Source organism: Macaca mulatta, chromosome 14 (assembly GCF_049350105.2).
Source record: "Macaca mulatta isolate MMU2019108-1 chromosome 14, T2T-MMU8v2.0, whole genome shotgun sequence".
NCBI classification, from domain to species: domain Eukaryota; kingdom Metazoa; phylum Chordata; class Mammalia; order Primates; family Cercopithecidae; genus Macaca; species Macaca mulatta.
Window position 1 is genome coordinate 56,438,567 of NC_133419.1, and position 13,541 is coordinate 56,452,107.

The 13,541-nt window shown below is 49.2% G+C and overlaps 1 protein-coding gene and 1 pseudogene across 14 annotated transcripts in view; one reads left to right on the plus strand and one right to left on the minus strand.

Moving 5' to 3' along the window:
* Positions 1 to 1,300: 1,300 nt before the first annotated feature.
* On the minus strand, positions 1,301 to 2,764 carry LOC704536 (keratin, type II cytoskeletal 8 pseudogene; annotated as a pseudogene).
* A 2,705-nt stretch (positions 2,765 to 5,469) lies between these two features.
* The window catches only part of SCUBE2 (signal peptide, CUB domain and EGF like domain containing 2), a 73,666-nt gene continuing 65,594 nt past the window's right edge, over positions 5,470 to 13,541 (plus strand). For 2 of the 14 annotated variants that reach the window (XM_077963513.1, XM_077963516.1), the window contains exons 1-2: positions 5,470 to 5,786; positions 7,370 to 7,492. In XM_077963513.1, the coding sequence (XP_077819639.1) occupies positions 5,516 to 5,786; positions 7,370 to 7,492 (394 nt within the window). In that variant the 5' untranslated portion in view covers positions 5,470 to 5,515. Of the gene's footprint in view, positions 5,787 to 5,863; positions 6,451 to 7,369; positions 7,493 to 8,252; positions 8,400 to 12,657; positions 12,769 to 13,541 lie in introns of those variants that run through there. The other 12 variants (XM_077963509.1, XM_077963511.1, XM_015114899.3 and 9 more) reach the window with 10 other exon arrangements.

Genomic DNA, 13,541 nt, shown 5'->3' on the forward strand with positions numbered 1-13,541 from the left:
ATGCCTCTGTGTGGTTGCCTGTATCAGAGTTTGTTCGTTTTGTTGCTTGGTGTAGTATTCCATTGAACAAATATCCCATGATTTGTTCATTATCTAGTTGATGGACATGTGGGTGATTTCCAGTTTAGGGCTAGTGTAAATACAGCCGTTATGAATGTTCTTGTATATGAATTTGGTGGACATGTACACTCGTTTCTCTTGGGTATATTCTGCGAAGTGGGCATGCATGATCCATATTAGTGGATACTGCCGAACAGTTCTTCAGAGTGATTGTACCAAGAGAGCTTGGATGTTAGCCTGAGGAAGACTGGGAGTGATGTGATGAAGCTTATATTTAACTCTGGCAGCCACTGTGTTAGATGTGCTGAATCGGGATGAGATTCTAGACAGAGACCTGTAAGAAATTGCAGACTAGGTGCAACAAGAGTGTCTCCTGGTTGGCTTCTCAGGGTTTCTCTGGACTTACCCTCTTTTGGGCAAGGGAAGGAGGTATTAAGATGGCTGCCACAGTTTCTCATTTACTACAGCCACATTCCAAAGAGGAAAAGAGAGCCTTTCCGTTCCAGCCTTTCAAGCAAAGGGCCTGAGATTTGTTCCCATTGGAAAGCCGTCACGTGCTCATCCCTGAACCAATGACTGTTGCAGGGGGAATGGAATGAATGATATCAATTGTCTTAAGTCAACTCCAGAGCCTGAAGTTAGAGATGGGGAAGCTTCCTTCCTAGGCACACGGGCTGTCTGCAGGAGGGGTGAGTATCTGTTAGGAAGGAGGAAAAAGATAGATACACAGCCCCCAGGGGTGATGAGGGATGGTGAACCCCTGAGCCCAGGCAATGGGCACGGAGGAAGAGAATGGTTTTAAGAGATAGTAAGAAGGCAGAATTTTCGTAATTGTTCAGATGTGCTGGGGAGGGATATCATGGAGTCCCAGATGACCACCAAACCTCTGACTTGGCGTTCACAGGATGGTGGTGCTCTTGTCTAAAGGAGACAGCGCTTGAGAAGGAGCAGGTTTGAGGAAGATGAGCTCCATTTTTTTGTTTGTTTGTTTTGGACAGTTGGCAGAGCTAGCTGAGGTTTTATTTTGGGGGAAAAAAAAGCAACAATTGAATTGTTTTGTAGCTGGAAGCATGAGCAAGGGGGGTGCCTCAGGCAGTAAACTCCCTCAGCAGGTGGGCTGAGGGCTAGGGCTGACCCTCAGGTGGGTCTCCTGTTCCTGTGCTCCAATGCACAGTGGCTTCCCCCACAGGCCCTGGGGCAGCTGCAGCAGGGGCAGGCTGGTAGGGGCTGCCGTGGCCATTCACTTGGGCAGGACATCTGAGGACTCGGACACCAGCTTCCCATGTCGTGTTTCCACCTTCTTCACAACCACGGCCCTGGAGGAGCTGGCACGGCTGAAGGAGCTGGAGCCTCCACCAAAGCCAAAGCTGGAGTCCAGGCTGTAGCTGAGGCCAGGGCTTGTGAGGTGCCCATAGGCCGAGCTCAGCCCATCTGAGAAGCCACTGGTGGTCTTCAGATGGATACTCATGTTCTGCATCCCAGACCCCAGCCAGCTCTCCTTGCCCTCCAGAAGCTTCCTGTAGGTGGCGATCTTGATGTCCAGGGCCAGCTTGATGTTCTTCAGCTCCTGGTGCTCCATGGCACAGCTGCCGCACCATGTCCCGCTTGGCCCACTACAGGGCGCCTCTAGCTCAACAGCTTTGTGTTGGCATCCTTAACAGCCAGCTCCCCACACTGCTCAGCATCTGTGATGGCGGCCTCCAGGGAAGCCCTCTGGCCTTTGAGGCCCTCAGTCTCAGCCTGGAGGTGGCTGATGTTCCTGTTAATCTCAGAGAGCTCCATCTTTGCATAATGCAGGTCATTCCCGTGCTTCCCAGCCAGCGTCTGCAGCTCCTCATACTTGATCTGGTGCATGCCCTCAGCCTCAGCCCAGCTGTGGTTGGTGATCTCCTTGTACTGTGCCTTGACCTCAGGGATGATGCTGTCCATGTCCAGGGAGTGGCTGTTGTCCATGGACAGCACCACAGAAGTGTCCGAGATCTGGGACTGCAGCTCCCGGATCTCCTCTTCATACAGCTGCCTGAGGAAGTCGATCTCATCAATCAGCCCTTCCAGGTGAGACTCCAGCTCTACCTTGTTCATGTTAGCTTTAGCCACATCCTTCTCGATGAGGACAAATTCATTCTCCATCTCGGTACTCTTATTGATCTCACCCTCATACTTGTTCTTGAAGTCCTCCACCAGCTCCTGCATGTTGCCAAGCTTCAGCTTCTCCTGGCCCAGAGTGTCCAGCTGCCACCGAAAGTTGTTGATGTGGCTCTCGAACATGCTGTCCATGTTGCTCTGAGCTGTCTTCTGCTGCTGCAGGAGGTTCCACTTGGCCTCCAGCATCTTGTTCTGCTGCTCCAGGGACCGCACCTTCTCGATGAAGGAGGCAAACTTGTTGTAGAGGGTCTTGATCTGCTCCTTCTCCTGGGTGTGCACAGCCTGGATGTTGGGGTTCACCTCCAAGGGGACTCAGCAGGTTCTGGCTAACCATGATGGCTGTGATGACCCCCATACCACTGGCCCCACCAAAGCGTCCACCCAGACCCGTGGAGGTGCCCAGGCCACCCTGGAAGCTGCTGCTGCTGCCTACTCAGGAGAAGCTCCAGGAGCTGATACGGGCACTGGGCCCGCTCATGTAGGAGTGGCTGCTTAAGGCCTAGGGGCCAGAGGTGGACACCTTGTAGGACTTCTGGGTCACTCTGATAGACATGGTGGAGGCAGGAGTGGAGGCAGGTGGCCTGAACCAGGCAGAGATTCAAGAAGGAGCAGAGAAGCTGCTTCTAGGTCGTGAGCTTCCTTTTGAACATGATGAATTGGAGGGATCTAGGGGAGATCAAGGTGGTATCTAGTAGGCAACTGGATACATGGGATTGAACCAAGGGGATAAATCCAGGCTGGAGATTGATGTTATGGAATCAAGGGAATGAGCAAACCATCCAGGGAGAGGATGTAGAAAGAGGATTCCTAGAAGATGGTGGAGAAGGCATTTCCTGAGAGGTAGGAGGAAAACCAGAAGTTTGCCTGCCACAATGACAACCAAGGGTAGGGAGAGTTTCCACCAGGGAGAAGCAGTCCACATTTCAGAGGCTGCTGGGGGGCACTGAATGGTGTCCCGTGAGTGCAGAGTGGCACCTACTTATGTGTAGTTCAGGGGTACACACAGCCGGCCACTACCAGGCTTTCTTCCGCCTCCTCAGAGGCCCACACCAGTGAGACTGGGCTGGCTGGGCTGCCTCTCCGCACCCTTGAGACCTGGTTCATGGTCTCTCAGCCTGTGGAAAGGAGACAGGGAGAGGAAGAGGGAGCTTTAGCCTCAGTCCAGGAACGTTGTCTGAGGCCTTTCTGAGAAGTTTGTGGGGACCTCAGCTGGCCAATAGAGGGCAGCCTACAGCCAGAGTAGAGCCAACCAAGTCCCTCCTGACACCAAAAACACGGACATTTGGACACAGTTTTCCCCTGGAGCCTTCCCCCTATGGAAATTCCCAGTTGTAAGCCATATTGACTTTAATCTCAAGTGTCAGAAAGGTTGCCCAGGAGTCTCGGAGCCAACAGCTGAAAGCATGTTTGTAAGGATGTCAGGGCAAACAAAATAGGATACAGAACATTTTTTGAGATCTGTGCCAGTGGTGGACTTTTCTGGAAAACATGACAAAAGCTGACCCTCTTAGGCAAAAAGGCGCTGAGTCTTATCAGTATTAATTTGTGTCCTTACTGAAAGATCAAGTTAGGGAAAGGTAAAGGGGAAGAACAGCACATGTGTGATTTCTTCACCAGGCACAAGGGCACTGTAGGAGGCTCCCCCCAGAGTTTAATGGACAGCTTTATGTATTTATATGCTTTGACTGGAGCTAAAGAGGTCTGTGCCACACAATGGGCAGTTTCTAGTAGGATTTTAAAAGAAATAACTTTGATCATTTCAAAAGCAATGAAGCCTGATGCAGCGGAGAGAAAAGAAGGCAGTAATTTATGGCTACCATTAAGGACACAAAGACAAAGGCAGAGAGAACGTTTCACTAACTGCAGATTTACAAATGTGTAAAAACCACCCTTATGACCAGAAATAGCTGAGTGTCTCTCTCAGCACCAAACAAAAGGGAGTGGGAGGGAGGTGCAGACAGAAAGAGGGATGCAACCTGCCTGTCTTCACTGAAAAGGTCAAAAGAAAAACAACTACAGAAAAGTTGTTTTCTCAGATAGCTCCATCAAGCAGCTGCACTAGCCACAGCCCAAAGAGGCGGGCTTAGCCTGGGCCCCGTGGGCGTGTTCAGGGGCTGGGGTGGCAAACGATGGGTGCTGAGGGTGCAGAGGCTGGGAGCTCTGGGCTGTGGATAGGCCCCAAGAAGACACAAGTGTTTTTGTGTATGAGCTAGGTGGGGATTTTTTGGTGACATCTATTTTTTTTCTGATCTCCAAAGGAATGGTGTGTGTGTGCGTGCGCGCGTGCATATATACATATGTGTATGTATATATTCACAGGAGAAAATTGAATAAATACGAAGAAGCTCAGTGAAGAACATTACTATCCCTGAGTGTGATGTTTAGTTGCCTCTCGAAATTGTTACTATATTTGTTCCTGGAGTGATATTGAGTGTACTGGGCTCCAGCCTTCCGTGGCGTGGGTGATATGAGAAGACCCTGTGTGTACCTGTTCCCTTGCAAGGACTGTCTTGCATGGAGGGCCAGGTGTCAGGCACTGCCTGTATTTGCAACTGGCCAGACCTGATGTTTATGAGTTCAGGTGATCATAAATGCCACCTGTACTCCGGACAAAGTCGGAGCTGTCTGTTGTCCCTGGTGGCTCACCTTTGATCTCTAGCCCCCTTCCCCTTAGGCTGCCCTGAGAGATACATAAGTAGCTTGCAGGGATTCTAGGCCCAGCGTGCCCCACAGTAGGACAAGTGGACCAGTGCCCTCGGGGCTGTGGAATGGAGGATCCGAGAGGGCCTGGGGTTTGGGCAGTGTGGAGAAGGGTGCAGAGGGTGTGCTGGGGTGGGCAGAGAAGCCAGGGTCACCTTCTCCATTCAAAGAGCTGTTTTCCCGAATTGGAAGTCACCCCCACTCTCTTCCACTCCCACCTCCCACATGGAAAGCCCCAAGATAGCTTTGGGGTTTGGGGACTGTACTGAACACTTTCTGGGCGCCCTCCGCCCGAATATTTCAATCTAGAAAGGTTGTTTGTCCTCACAAGAAGGCCTGGGTCGAGCTGTAGGACACTGGAACAGGCGGGGCACTGAGGGCTCCGAGCGCTGGAGCGGAGCGGGGCTGCGGGGGGCAGCGGTCTGGGGGCCTGGGCTGCGCGGGGCGCGGGGCACGGTGCTGCCGACCCTGCCTGGCTGACAGCAGCGCTCGGGCCACCGGGGCCGCGCCCCCTCCGCCCGGGGCCGGGGAGGGGTCGGGAGGAGGCCGGGCGGGGCGGCACTGCCCCCGCCTGCGCCTCCCGCCCCGGCCCTGGAAGGACCGTGTGAAAATGAGGCCGGGGCTCGGGGGGCGGGCGGGGCCGGGCCGGGGGTGGCGGCGGCAGCGGGCTGGGCGCCCGCACACACCTCCCCGCGCCGCCGCCGCCGCCACCACCGCCCGCACTCCGCCGCCTCTGCCCGCAGCCGCTGAGCCATCCATGAGGGTCGCGGGCTGTAACCGTCCCGGGGTGGCCCGGGCGGTGTTGCTGCTGCTGCTGCCACCACTGCTGCTGGCGGGGGCCGTCCCGCCGGGCGGGCGCCGTGCCGCTGGGCCGCCGGAGGGTGAGTGTCCGGCCGCGGGGGGCGCACCTGGCACAGTGGGCAGGGCCGGGTAGGGTGTCTAGGTCCCCGGCGGGGCTAGAGCCGGGCGTGCGGGGCCCGAGGCTGGCGGCTGCAGCTCCGCGGGGGCCTCCGCTCCCCCGGGGACCTCACCCGCCGGCCTGGCCAAGGCGCCACGACCGCTGGGGCCCTGAGTCCTGCGGCCCGGCCTCGGATCCGGAGCTGCTGACAGTTCCCGCCCGGTCCGGACGCCTCCAGAGCGCCTGCTAGTCAGACCGTCACCGGCGAGTAGGCAGGAGGGTGCTGACCCGGGCCTCGGGGTCCCGCGCCTCAGTGTAGGCGGGGAAACTGAGGGCCGGGCCGGGCACATCCGCGAGGCCGTGGCAGCTTTGCCCTTTCTTTCTTTGGGGGCCAGGAAGTTCTGCTGCTGGCTTCGGGGTGGGCTCCAGAGACTTTTCTATCAGCGGAACAGCGCCTGTTCTCATCTGGGAATTACCCTGAAGCAGCAACAAGCCTAGGTTTTCAGCAGAGAACTCTGGTTTCCAGAGAGGACTCTTGACGTGCTGTGCTAACTGGACTTGCAATACTTTCAAAATGCTTTTGTTTTTAATTAACATCCTGGAGTAGTGTCAACCCAGGAAACACTTCCGCCAAGGCGGGTTTCCAGGTTGAGACGATGGGCAGGGGTGGGAGTGCGGGGGGCCGGCCGTGGGGACACCATCCCCGCTTCGCAGAATCTGAGAGCCTGGGATGAAATCTGCTCCATTCGCAGAATCTGAGAGCCTGGGATGAAATCTGCTCCAATCCCGGGGCAGGCTTCCCCCAGATACTCCAAACCAGCGGGGTGCAATCTTTTGGCTTCCCTGGGCCACAATGGAAGAAGAAGAATTCTCTTGGGCCACACATAAAATATACTAACACAAACGATAGCTGATGAGCAAAACAAACAAACAAAAACTCATAATGTTTTAAGAAAGTTTACGAATTTGCGTTGGGCGGCGTTCAAAGCTGTCCTGGGCTGCATGTAGCCCACAGGCTGTGTTGGACAAGCTTGCTCTAAGCCCTGAGAAAGCTGACAGACACCTGCTTGGCTTTCAGAGTTTTTCTGTCCGTTTGGTCCTTTCCTCCTTTAGCAGACATGTATGTACTGTTGCCTACTCACGTGCCAGGTACTGCACTGGCTTGGCATAAGGGGCACAGATGCAGTCTGTTGTCAAGACATTGTCTAGTGGAGAGGAAGGAAAACATTAACCCTGCCTGATGTGTACCATGCAAAGCCATACATATACTAGCACTGGTGAGGGCACCTACACTGGGGGTCATGGCAGGCTTCCTGGAGGAGGTGGATTTGAGTTAAGTCCTGAAGGCCAGTAGGTGATGGTGGGGGTAATTTCACATAGAGGGTACAGGCTGTTCCTGGAAACAGCGGCCCAGAAACAGTGTGGTTTATCCCAGGGATCCCAAGCAGTTGTAGCTTGTGAGGAGTGAAGTGGGGTGGGCTGGTGGGGATGATGCCAGACAGGACCGAGGCCAGATCACACATGGCCTGGGAGCCTGTACCAGGTGTCAGCTGTGCTCTTTTGCAGATGTGGATGAGTGTGCCCAAGGGCTAGATGACTGCCATGCCAACGCCCTGTGTCAGAACACACCCACCTCCTACAAGTGCTCCTGCAAGCCTGGCTACCAAGGGGAAGGCAGGGAGTGTGAGGGTAAGTGCCTTGGGGACCATGTGGGGGGACTGCAGGGAAGCTCCTACCTCCTTAGCTCTTGCAGTGGCCACTTAACATTGGTAAAAGTGCTGCCCCTCCTCTCCCTTTCCCCCAGCCGCTGAATCACATCACCTGCTCTCTGAAATGCTTTTCAGATCTTGGACTGGAAACATTAGGTCTTCCCCAGAGTTGCTCACACAGTTTTATCTGGCTCTGAAATGTCCTTTTGTCTAGCTTCTGGAAAAGAAAAGAGATGTGTTAGTATCTTTGGGTCCCACTCGGTTTTGGGGCAGAAAGTAAACAGCTATGCTGATCAGGAGAGCCATACCTGCCAGAGTAGGGCTGATCCTGCACCTCCCTGGGGCAGTTTGTAACTTTGCCCTGAAGTCTGAGTGCTAGAGTCCTGCCCTTCCCTTCCAGCTCAGGAGGCTCCATCCTGTCTATGGCTTTGGCCACAATGTTTGGCATTGCGACAGGCCAAGCTTCAGAGTACACCAAGGGCCTTCCTTGTTTGGAGTTACAGGTTCACTCTGGAGAGATGTGTACAGAGGGACATTTTAGCCCATAGAGCTGCAGGTCTGAGAACCTGTAGTTTGGACTCTGCCATTTTATATTCTGGACGAGAATCATGAACTGTGAAGTTCAGAGCTGGCCAGAGAGTAGACACTCGAGGCTGTCCCTGGAGATGAAAATCATGACACATTGGAGCTGACTGGGCTGTTCACGTAGCTCTGGGCCAATCCTATTACTCATTTTACAGATGGGGACATTGAGGGCCAGAGGACTTGTGTCCATGATCACACTATTCGCCTGCAAGTGAAAGAAAGTCAGGTCTTCACTCCCAGCTCTGTCTCCAGCCCCACGTTTCTCATATTTACTCAGCCTGCTGCTGTCCCTCTTTGGATGGGTGAGAAATCCCACTGTCTATAGTCATCCCGTGCAGGAAGAAGTTAGATGAGGAGCACTGAACTTATCTCTGAGTATCCCTCCTTGCTCCTGGACTCAACCTTGACAAGTATGTTGGTGGCCCCTTCCTCTTCGAGAGGTTTTAAACTCTTTAGAACTTGGGCTTAACTCCCACAGGAATTGATCTTTTGAATACTTGCAGGATCTAAAGCTACATAATGAGTAAGAAAGTTCCCTCCTAGTCTCTTTCCACTTTGAAAAACATTAACTTCTTTAGATGAGGAGGAAAACTTTTTTGAGACAGAGCTTTGCTCTTGTCGCCCAGGCTGGAGTGCAATGGTGCGATCTCGGCTCACTGAAGCCTCCTTATCCCCAGCCAGGAGTGCGAGACCAAGCAATTCTCCTGCCTCAGCCTCCCAAGTAGCTGGGATTACAGGTGCCTGCCACCACGTCCAGCTAATTTTTGTATTTTTAGGAGAGATGGGGTTTCACCATGTTGGCCAGGCTGGTCTCAAACTCCTGACCTCAGGTAACCCACTGGCCTCGGCCTCCCAAAGTGCTGGGATTACAGGCATGAGCCACAAGAGGAGGAAAACTTTTAATGAGTGTCTATTCTAGTGCCATTTAATGGCCTAGTGTTCAGACCCTGATGTTTCAAACCAATCTGTTTCATACTGTGGCCTCTGAGTAATAAAGATTCTAAATATTGGAACAGTGTGTAATGCCCAGCGGTACCTGGTATGTGGTAGACACTCAATAAACATTCTCATTTTTGAATAAGTGATTGTGTAAGATGGGCTCAGTCACTAGCACCTTGACACAAAGTCTTTTCCAACAAATAGACAAACCCGCAAATGAAATATCTAGATACAGAATATACAGATGACCAAATAGGTAAGTGACTGTCAGATGCTTTTGCAGTGTTGTAGCAATGATCCGATCCTCCCTACCCACTCATCTCCTTGTCTTAGCATAGCTGAGATAAGAGATGGGATTTTTAAAATGAACTTTGTTACAAAGGAAGGGAAGACCAAAAGAAAATATAGATAGCAAATATGAATAACAGGTGGGATTATGACAGGCAAGTTTGGATCTGGTGACATCCCTTAGGAAATCATTCGGGGAGCTCCCCTTTGCACATGAGGAGTGAGGCTCCCGCTGTTCCCATCAGAGAAGGTGTGCTCCTGGTCAGGTGCATAGCAAGTGGGATTGGGGATCCATTCATGAAGTAGCGCTCTCTCTCTCTCTCTCTCTCTCTGTTTCTTCCCCATCCCCCGCCCCATTTCATGGGAGGCCAAAATGCTGTCTCTCCCCAAAACATTTATCTGCTGATTCCTCCATACCACACACTCTTGGTGTTAAATATTCTATTTGCTGTACTGTAATTCACCCATGTTGGTACCCTGCTTTGGAAAAAAATATTCACTTCTTTACTATGTGGATAACTCACGTCCTCCAGTTGCTGTGTGCTCTCAGGTGGCACAAAACCATGCCACTAACTTTATTTAGATAAAGTACACTTTTAGTAAATGATGTTAAATGACAATTGGCAAGAGTTTCCTTACTCTTGGCTTTTGAGTTGGATATATTTCAAATGAAATTGAATTGCTAACAGTTTATAGTTGATTGTTAAAAGTCTATTATTTAGTTTAAAATAACTAACGATTGGCATTGTGCCATATATATATGTTTATTTATTTTTAAATGATATGTGATTGTTATAAAAAGTCAAATAATATAAAATGTGTAAAATAAAAAATTAAAGAGCCTCCCATCCATTTATCCACAGATAGTCATTGTTAACAGTGAGCATACATCCTTTGTACTGTCATTTTGAACCCAAACCCTAGAAGAATTTGATCTTTTGAATATTTGTGGTATTTACAATACTAGTAAGTAAGGATGTCCCTCTTTTTTTTTTTTTTTTTTGAGATGGAGTCTTGCTCTGTCACCCAGGCTGGAGTGCAGTGGTGCAATCTTGGCTCACCACACTACAACCTCCACCTCCCGGGTTCAAGCAATTCCCTGCCTCAACCTCCCTAGTAGCTGGAATTACAGGCATGCACCACCATGCCCGGCTAATTCTTGTATTTATTAGAGATGGGGTTTCACCATGTTGGCCAGGCTGATCTCAAACTCCTGACCTCAGATAATCCACCTACCTCGGTCTCCCAGGTGGGATTACAGGCGTGAGCCACCGCGCCTGGCCAGGGTGTCCCTCTTAGTTTGGATTTCTTGGTATAGGAGTACAGAAATGGAAATTTTCTCCCAAGAAGGAAAAGGAGAGGAAATGAGAATTGTAAGGATTCAAAGATGTAGATATACAAAGATGTAACTCCTTTATCCATTTCTTGGCCTATTAATTTGTAAGCCTCTTGGGACCAACCTATGGTATTATTTGGGTTGTGATTATTGCCAGCTTCACTACTCATATTTAAGTTTAGGGATGAGAACCAGGTTAACTCAGAGTAGCTAGAATTTTATCCTCCATAAAGTTTTCTTCTGCCAAAATGTTGGAGAAATGTGTGAGCCCTGAATAAGTGGGTTTAAAAATAATGTGATTCAGACGTTGCTTTAGATGATCTTTTATTCTAAATGATCTTTGCTTATTTGCTTATTTATTATATGGTTCTTACTTCTCAGTTTGAGGAATTGAATTGGCTCATGCTTGTAATCCTAGCACTTTGGGCAGCTGAGGCAGGAGGATACCTTGAACTCAAGAGTTTAAGACCAGCCTGGGCAACATAGTGAGACCTTCTCTCTACTAAAAGTCAAAATAATTAGCTGAGTGTAGTGGTGCGTGCCTGTAGTACCAGCTACTCCAGAGGCTGAGGTGGGAGGATCACTTGAGCCCAGGAAGTGGAGGTTGCGGTGAGCTGTGATTGCTCCACTGCACTCCACCTGGGCAACAGAGCAAGACACTCTGCCTTAAAAAAAGAAAAAAAAGAAGAAAGAGATTGAATCAAGTTTAACAGGGATGAATCTAAAGTTGGCCTTTGTACAAGATACTGTATTTTTCTTTTCTTTTTTAATTTTTTAATTTTTGAGACAGAGTCTCTCTTTGTCACCCAGGCTGGAGTACAGTGGCGTGATCTTGGCTCACTGCAACCTCCGCCTCCCAGGTTCAAGCGATTCTCCTGCCTTAGCCTCCTGAGTAGCTGGGACTACAGGCGCCCGCCACCACGCCCGGCTAATTTTTTGTATTTTTAGTAAAGATGGGTTTCACTGTGTTTAGCCACGATGGTCTCTATCTCCTGACTTCGTGATCCGCCTGCCTTGGCCTCCCAAAGTTCTGGGATTACAGGCATGAACCAGCGCACCCAGCCTGTATTTTTATTTTTTAAAAACTTTTTATTTGGAAATAATTTTAGATTTCAGAAAAGTTGCAAAAATAGTGCAGAGTTCATATGTGTATATATAGGCCCTTCATTCATCTTACCCTAATGTTGGCAACTTACATAACTATAGTACAATTATCAAAACCAGGAAATCAACACTTGCATAATGCTATTAAGTAAACTACAAACTTTATTCAAATTTCACCATTTTCCCCTACCATTCTTTTTCTGTTTCAGAATCCAAGTAAAGTCCCACATTAGATTTAGCAGTTGTGTCTCTTTTCTCCTCCAGTCCGTGACAGTTCCTCAGTCTTTCCTGACATTGACATTTTTGATGAATACTGCTCACTTCATTTGTGTTATGTCATTATAAGAATTGATATGAGACCAGGTGCAGTGGCTCATGCTTGTAATCCAAACACTTTGAGATGCCAAGTGGGGAGGCTTACATGAGGCTAGGAGTGTGAGACAAGCCTGGGCAACATAGCGAGATGCCTGTCTCTAAAAAAAAAAAAAAAATTGCTGGTGTAGTGGTGTGTGCCTGTAGTCCCTGCTACTCAGGAGGCTGAGGCAGGTGGATCACTTGAACCCAGGAGTTTGCAGTGAGCTATGATGGAACCACTGCACTCCAGCCTGGGCGACAAAATGAGACACTGTCTCAAAAAACAATAATTGATATTAGAGAATGTCTTGTATTTTTTCATGATAAAACTGAGGTGATGAATTTTTGCCCTGGCTGCTGCAGAGGTGCTGTTGTGTCCTTTTCAGCGTAGCACATCATGGGCACATGACGTCAACATGCCCCATTCCTGATGATGTTAATCTTGATTGCCTGAGCAAGATGGTATTTACTGGGTTTCTCTGCTGCAAAATTACTATTTTTTTTTTTTTTTTTTTTTTTTTTTTTGCCCTTTGCAATAGATACATTTCTTAGGGGAGATACTTTGAGGCCAATATCCTGTTTCTCCTCAAGTCTTCATCTACTGATGTTAGCATCCAACTGTGGATTTTGCCTGCAATGTGTGTCTCCTGGTAATTTTGCATTTCTTGAACTCCTTAAACATCTATTAATTGAAATTATTCTGTAAGGAAGATCTCTCCCTCTTCCCCACTTATTTATTAATTTATACCACTATGTACTCATGCATATTTACTTTATTACATCTATATTTATTTTTGGCTCAAATTGTTTGCTTTAGCCATTGGAAGCTCCCCCCCACATTGTCAACTGTGTCATTTTGACATCCCTTTTTTGAGGACTTCCTAACTTTCTGGTACAACAATATGCTCATCTTATAGCTTCTCCTGCCTAGGCCTGGAATCAACCACTTCTCCAAGAAACTCTGATTCCTTTTACTGGGAAGTGGTCTATAGAAGCCAAGATCTGGATGCTTGGTGTTGTCATTGCTACTGGGGTGTCATCATTCCTAGCTGGGAAATACATGTATGCATACTCACCCACACATATACATATATCTATATTTATTCCTTTTATTTATTCATCTGTATACATATTAAAAACAATTAGTTACACTGATACTTTGGATTCCAAACCAATACCACAAGATTCATTCTATTCTGTCTTCGCTTATTTGTAACTTTCTCCAACAGTGAGAAATCTGGCGCTCATTATCTGTAATGTGTTTACCTCTTTGTTCAGTCCTAATACACAGGTAAAGTATTCACAGAATTACGAGTCCATAACCCTGTGAGTAAAGCAGATTTGCTAACTAGAGTACAATATTTACTAGAATCTATAGCATGCAGCTATTTTTGTTTTTAGCCTTAAAGCATCCAAGCAAGGT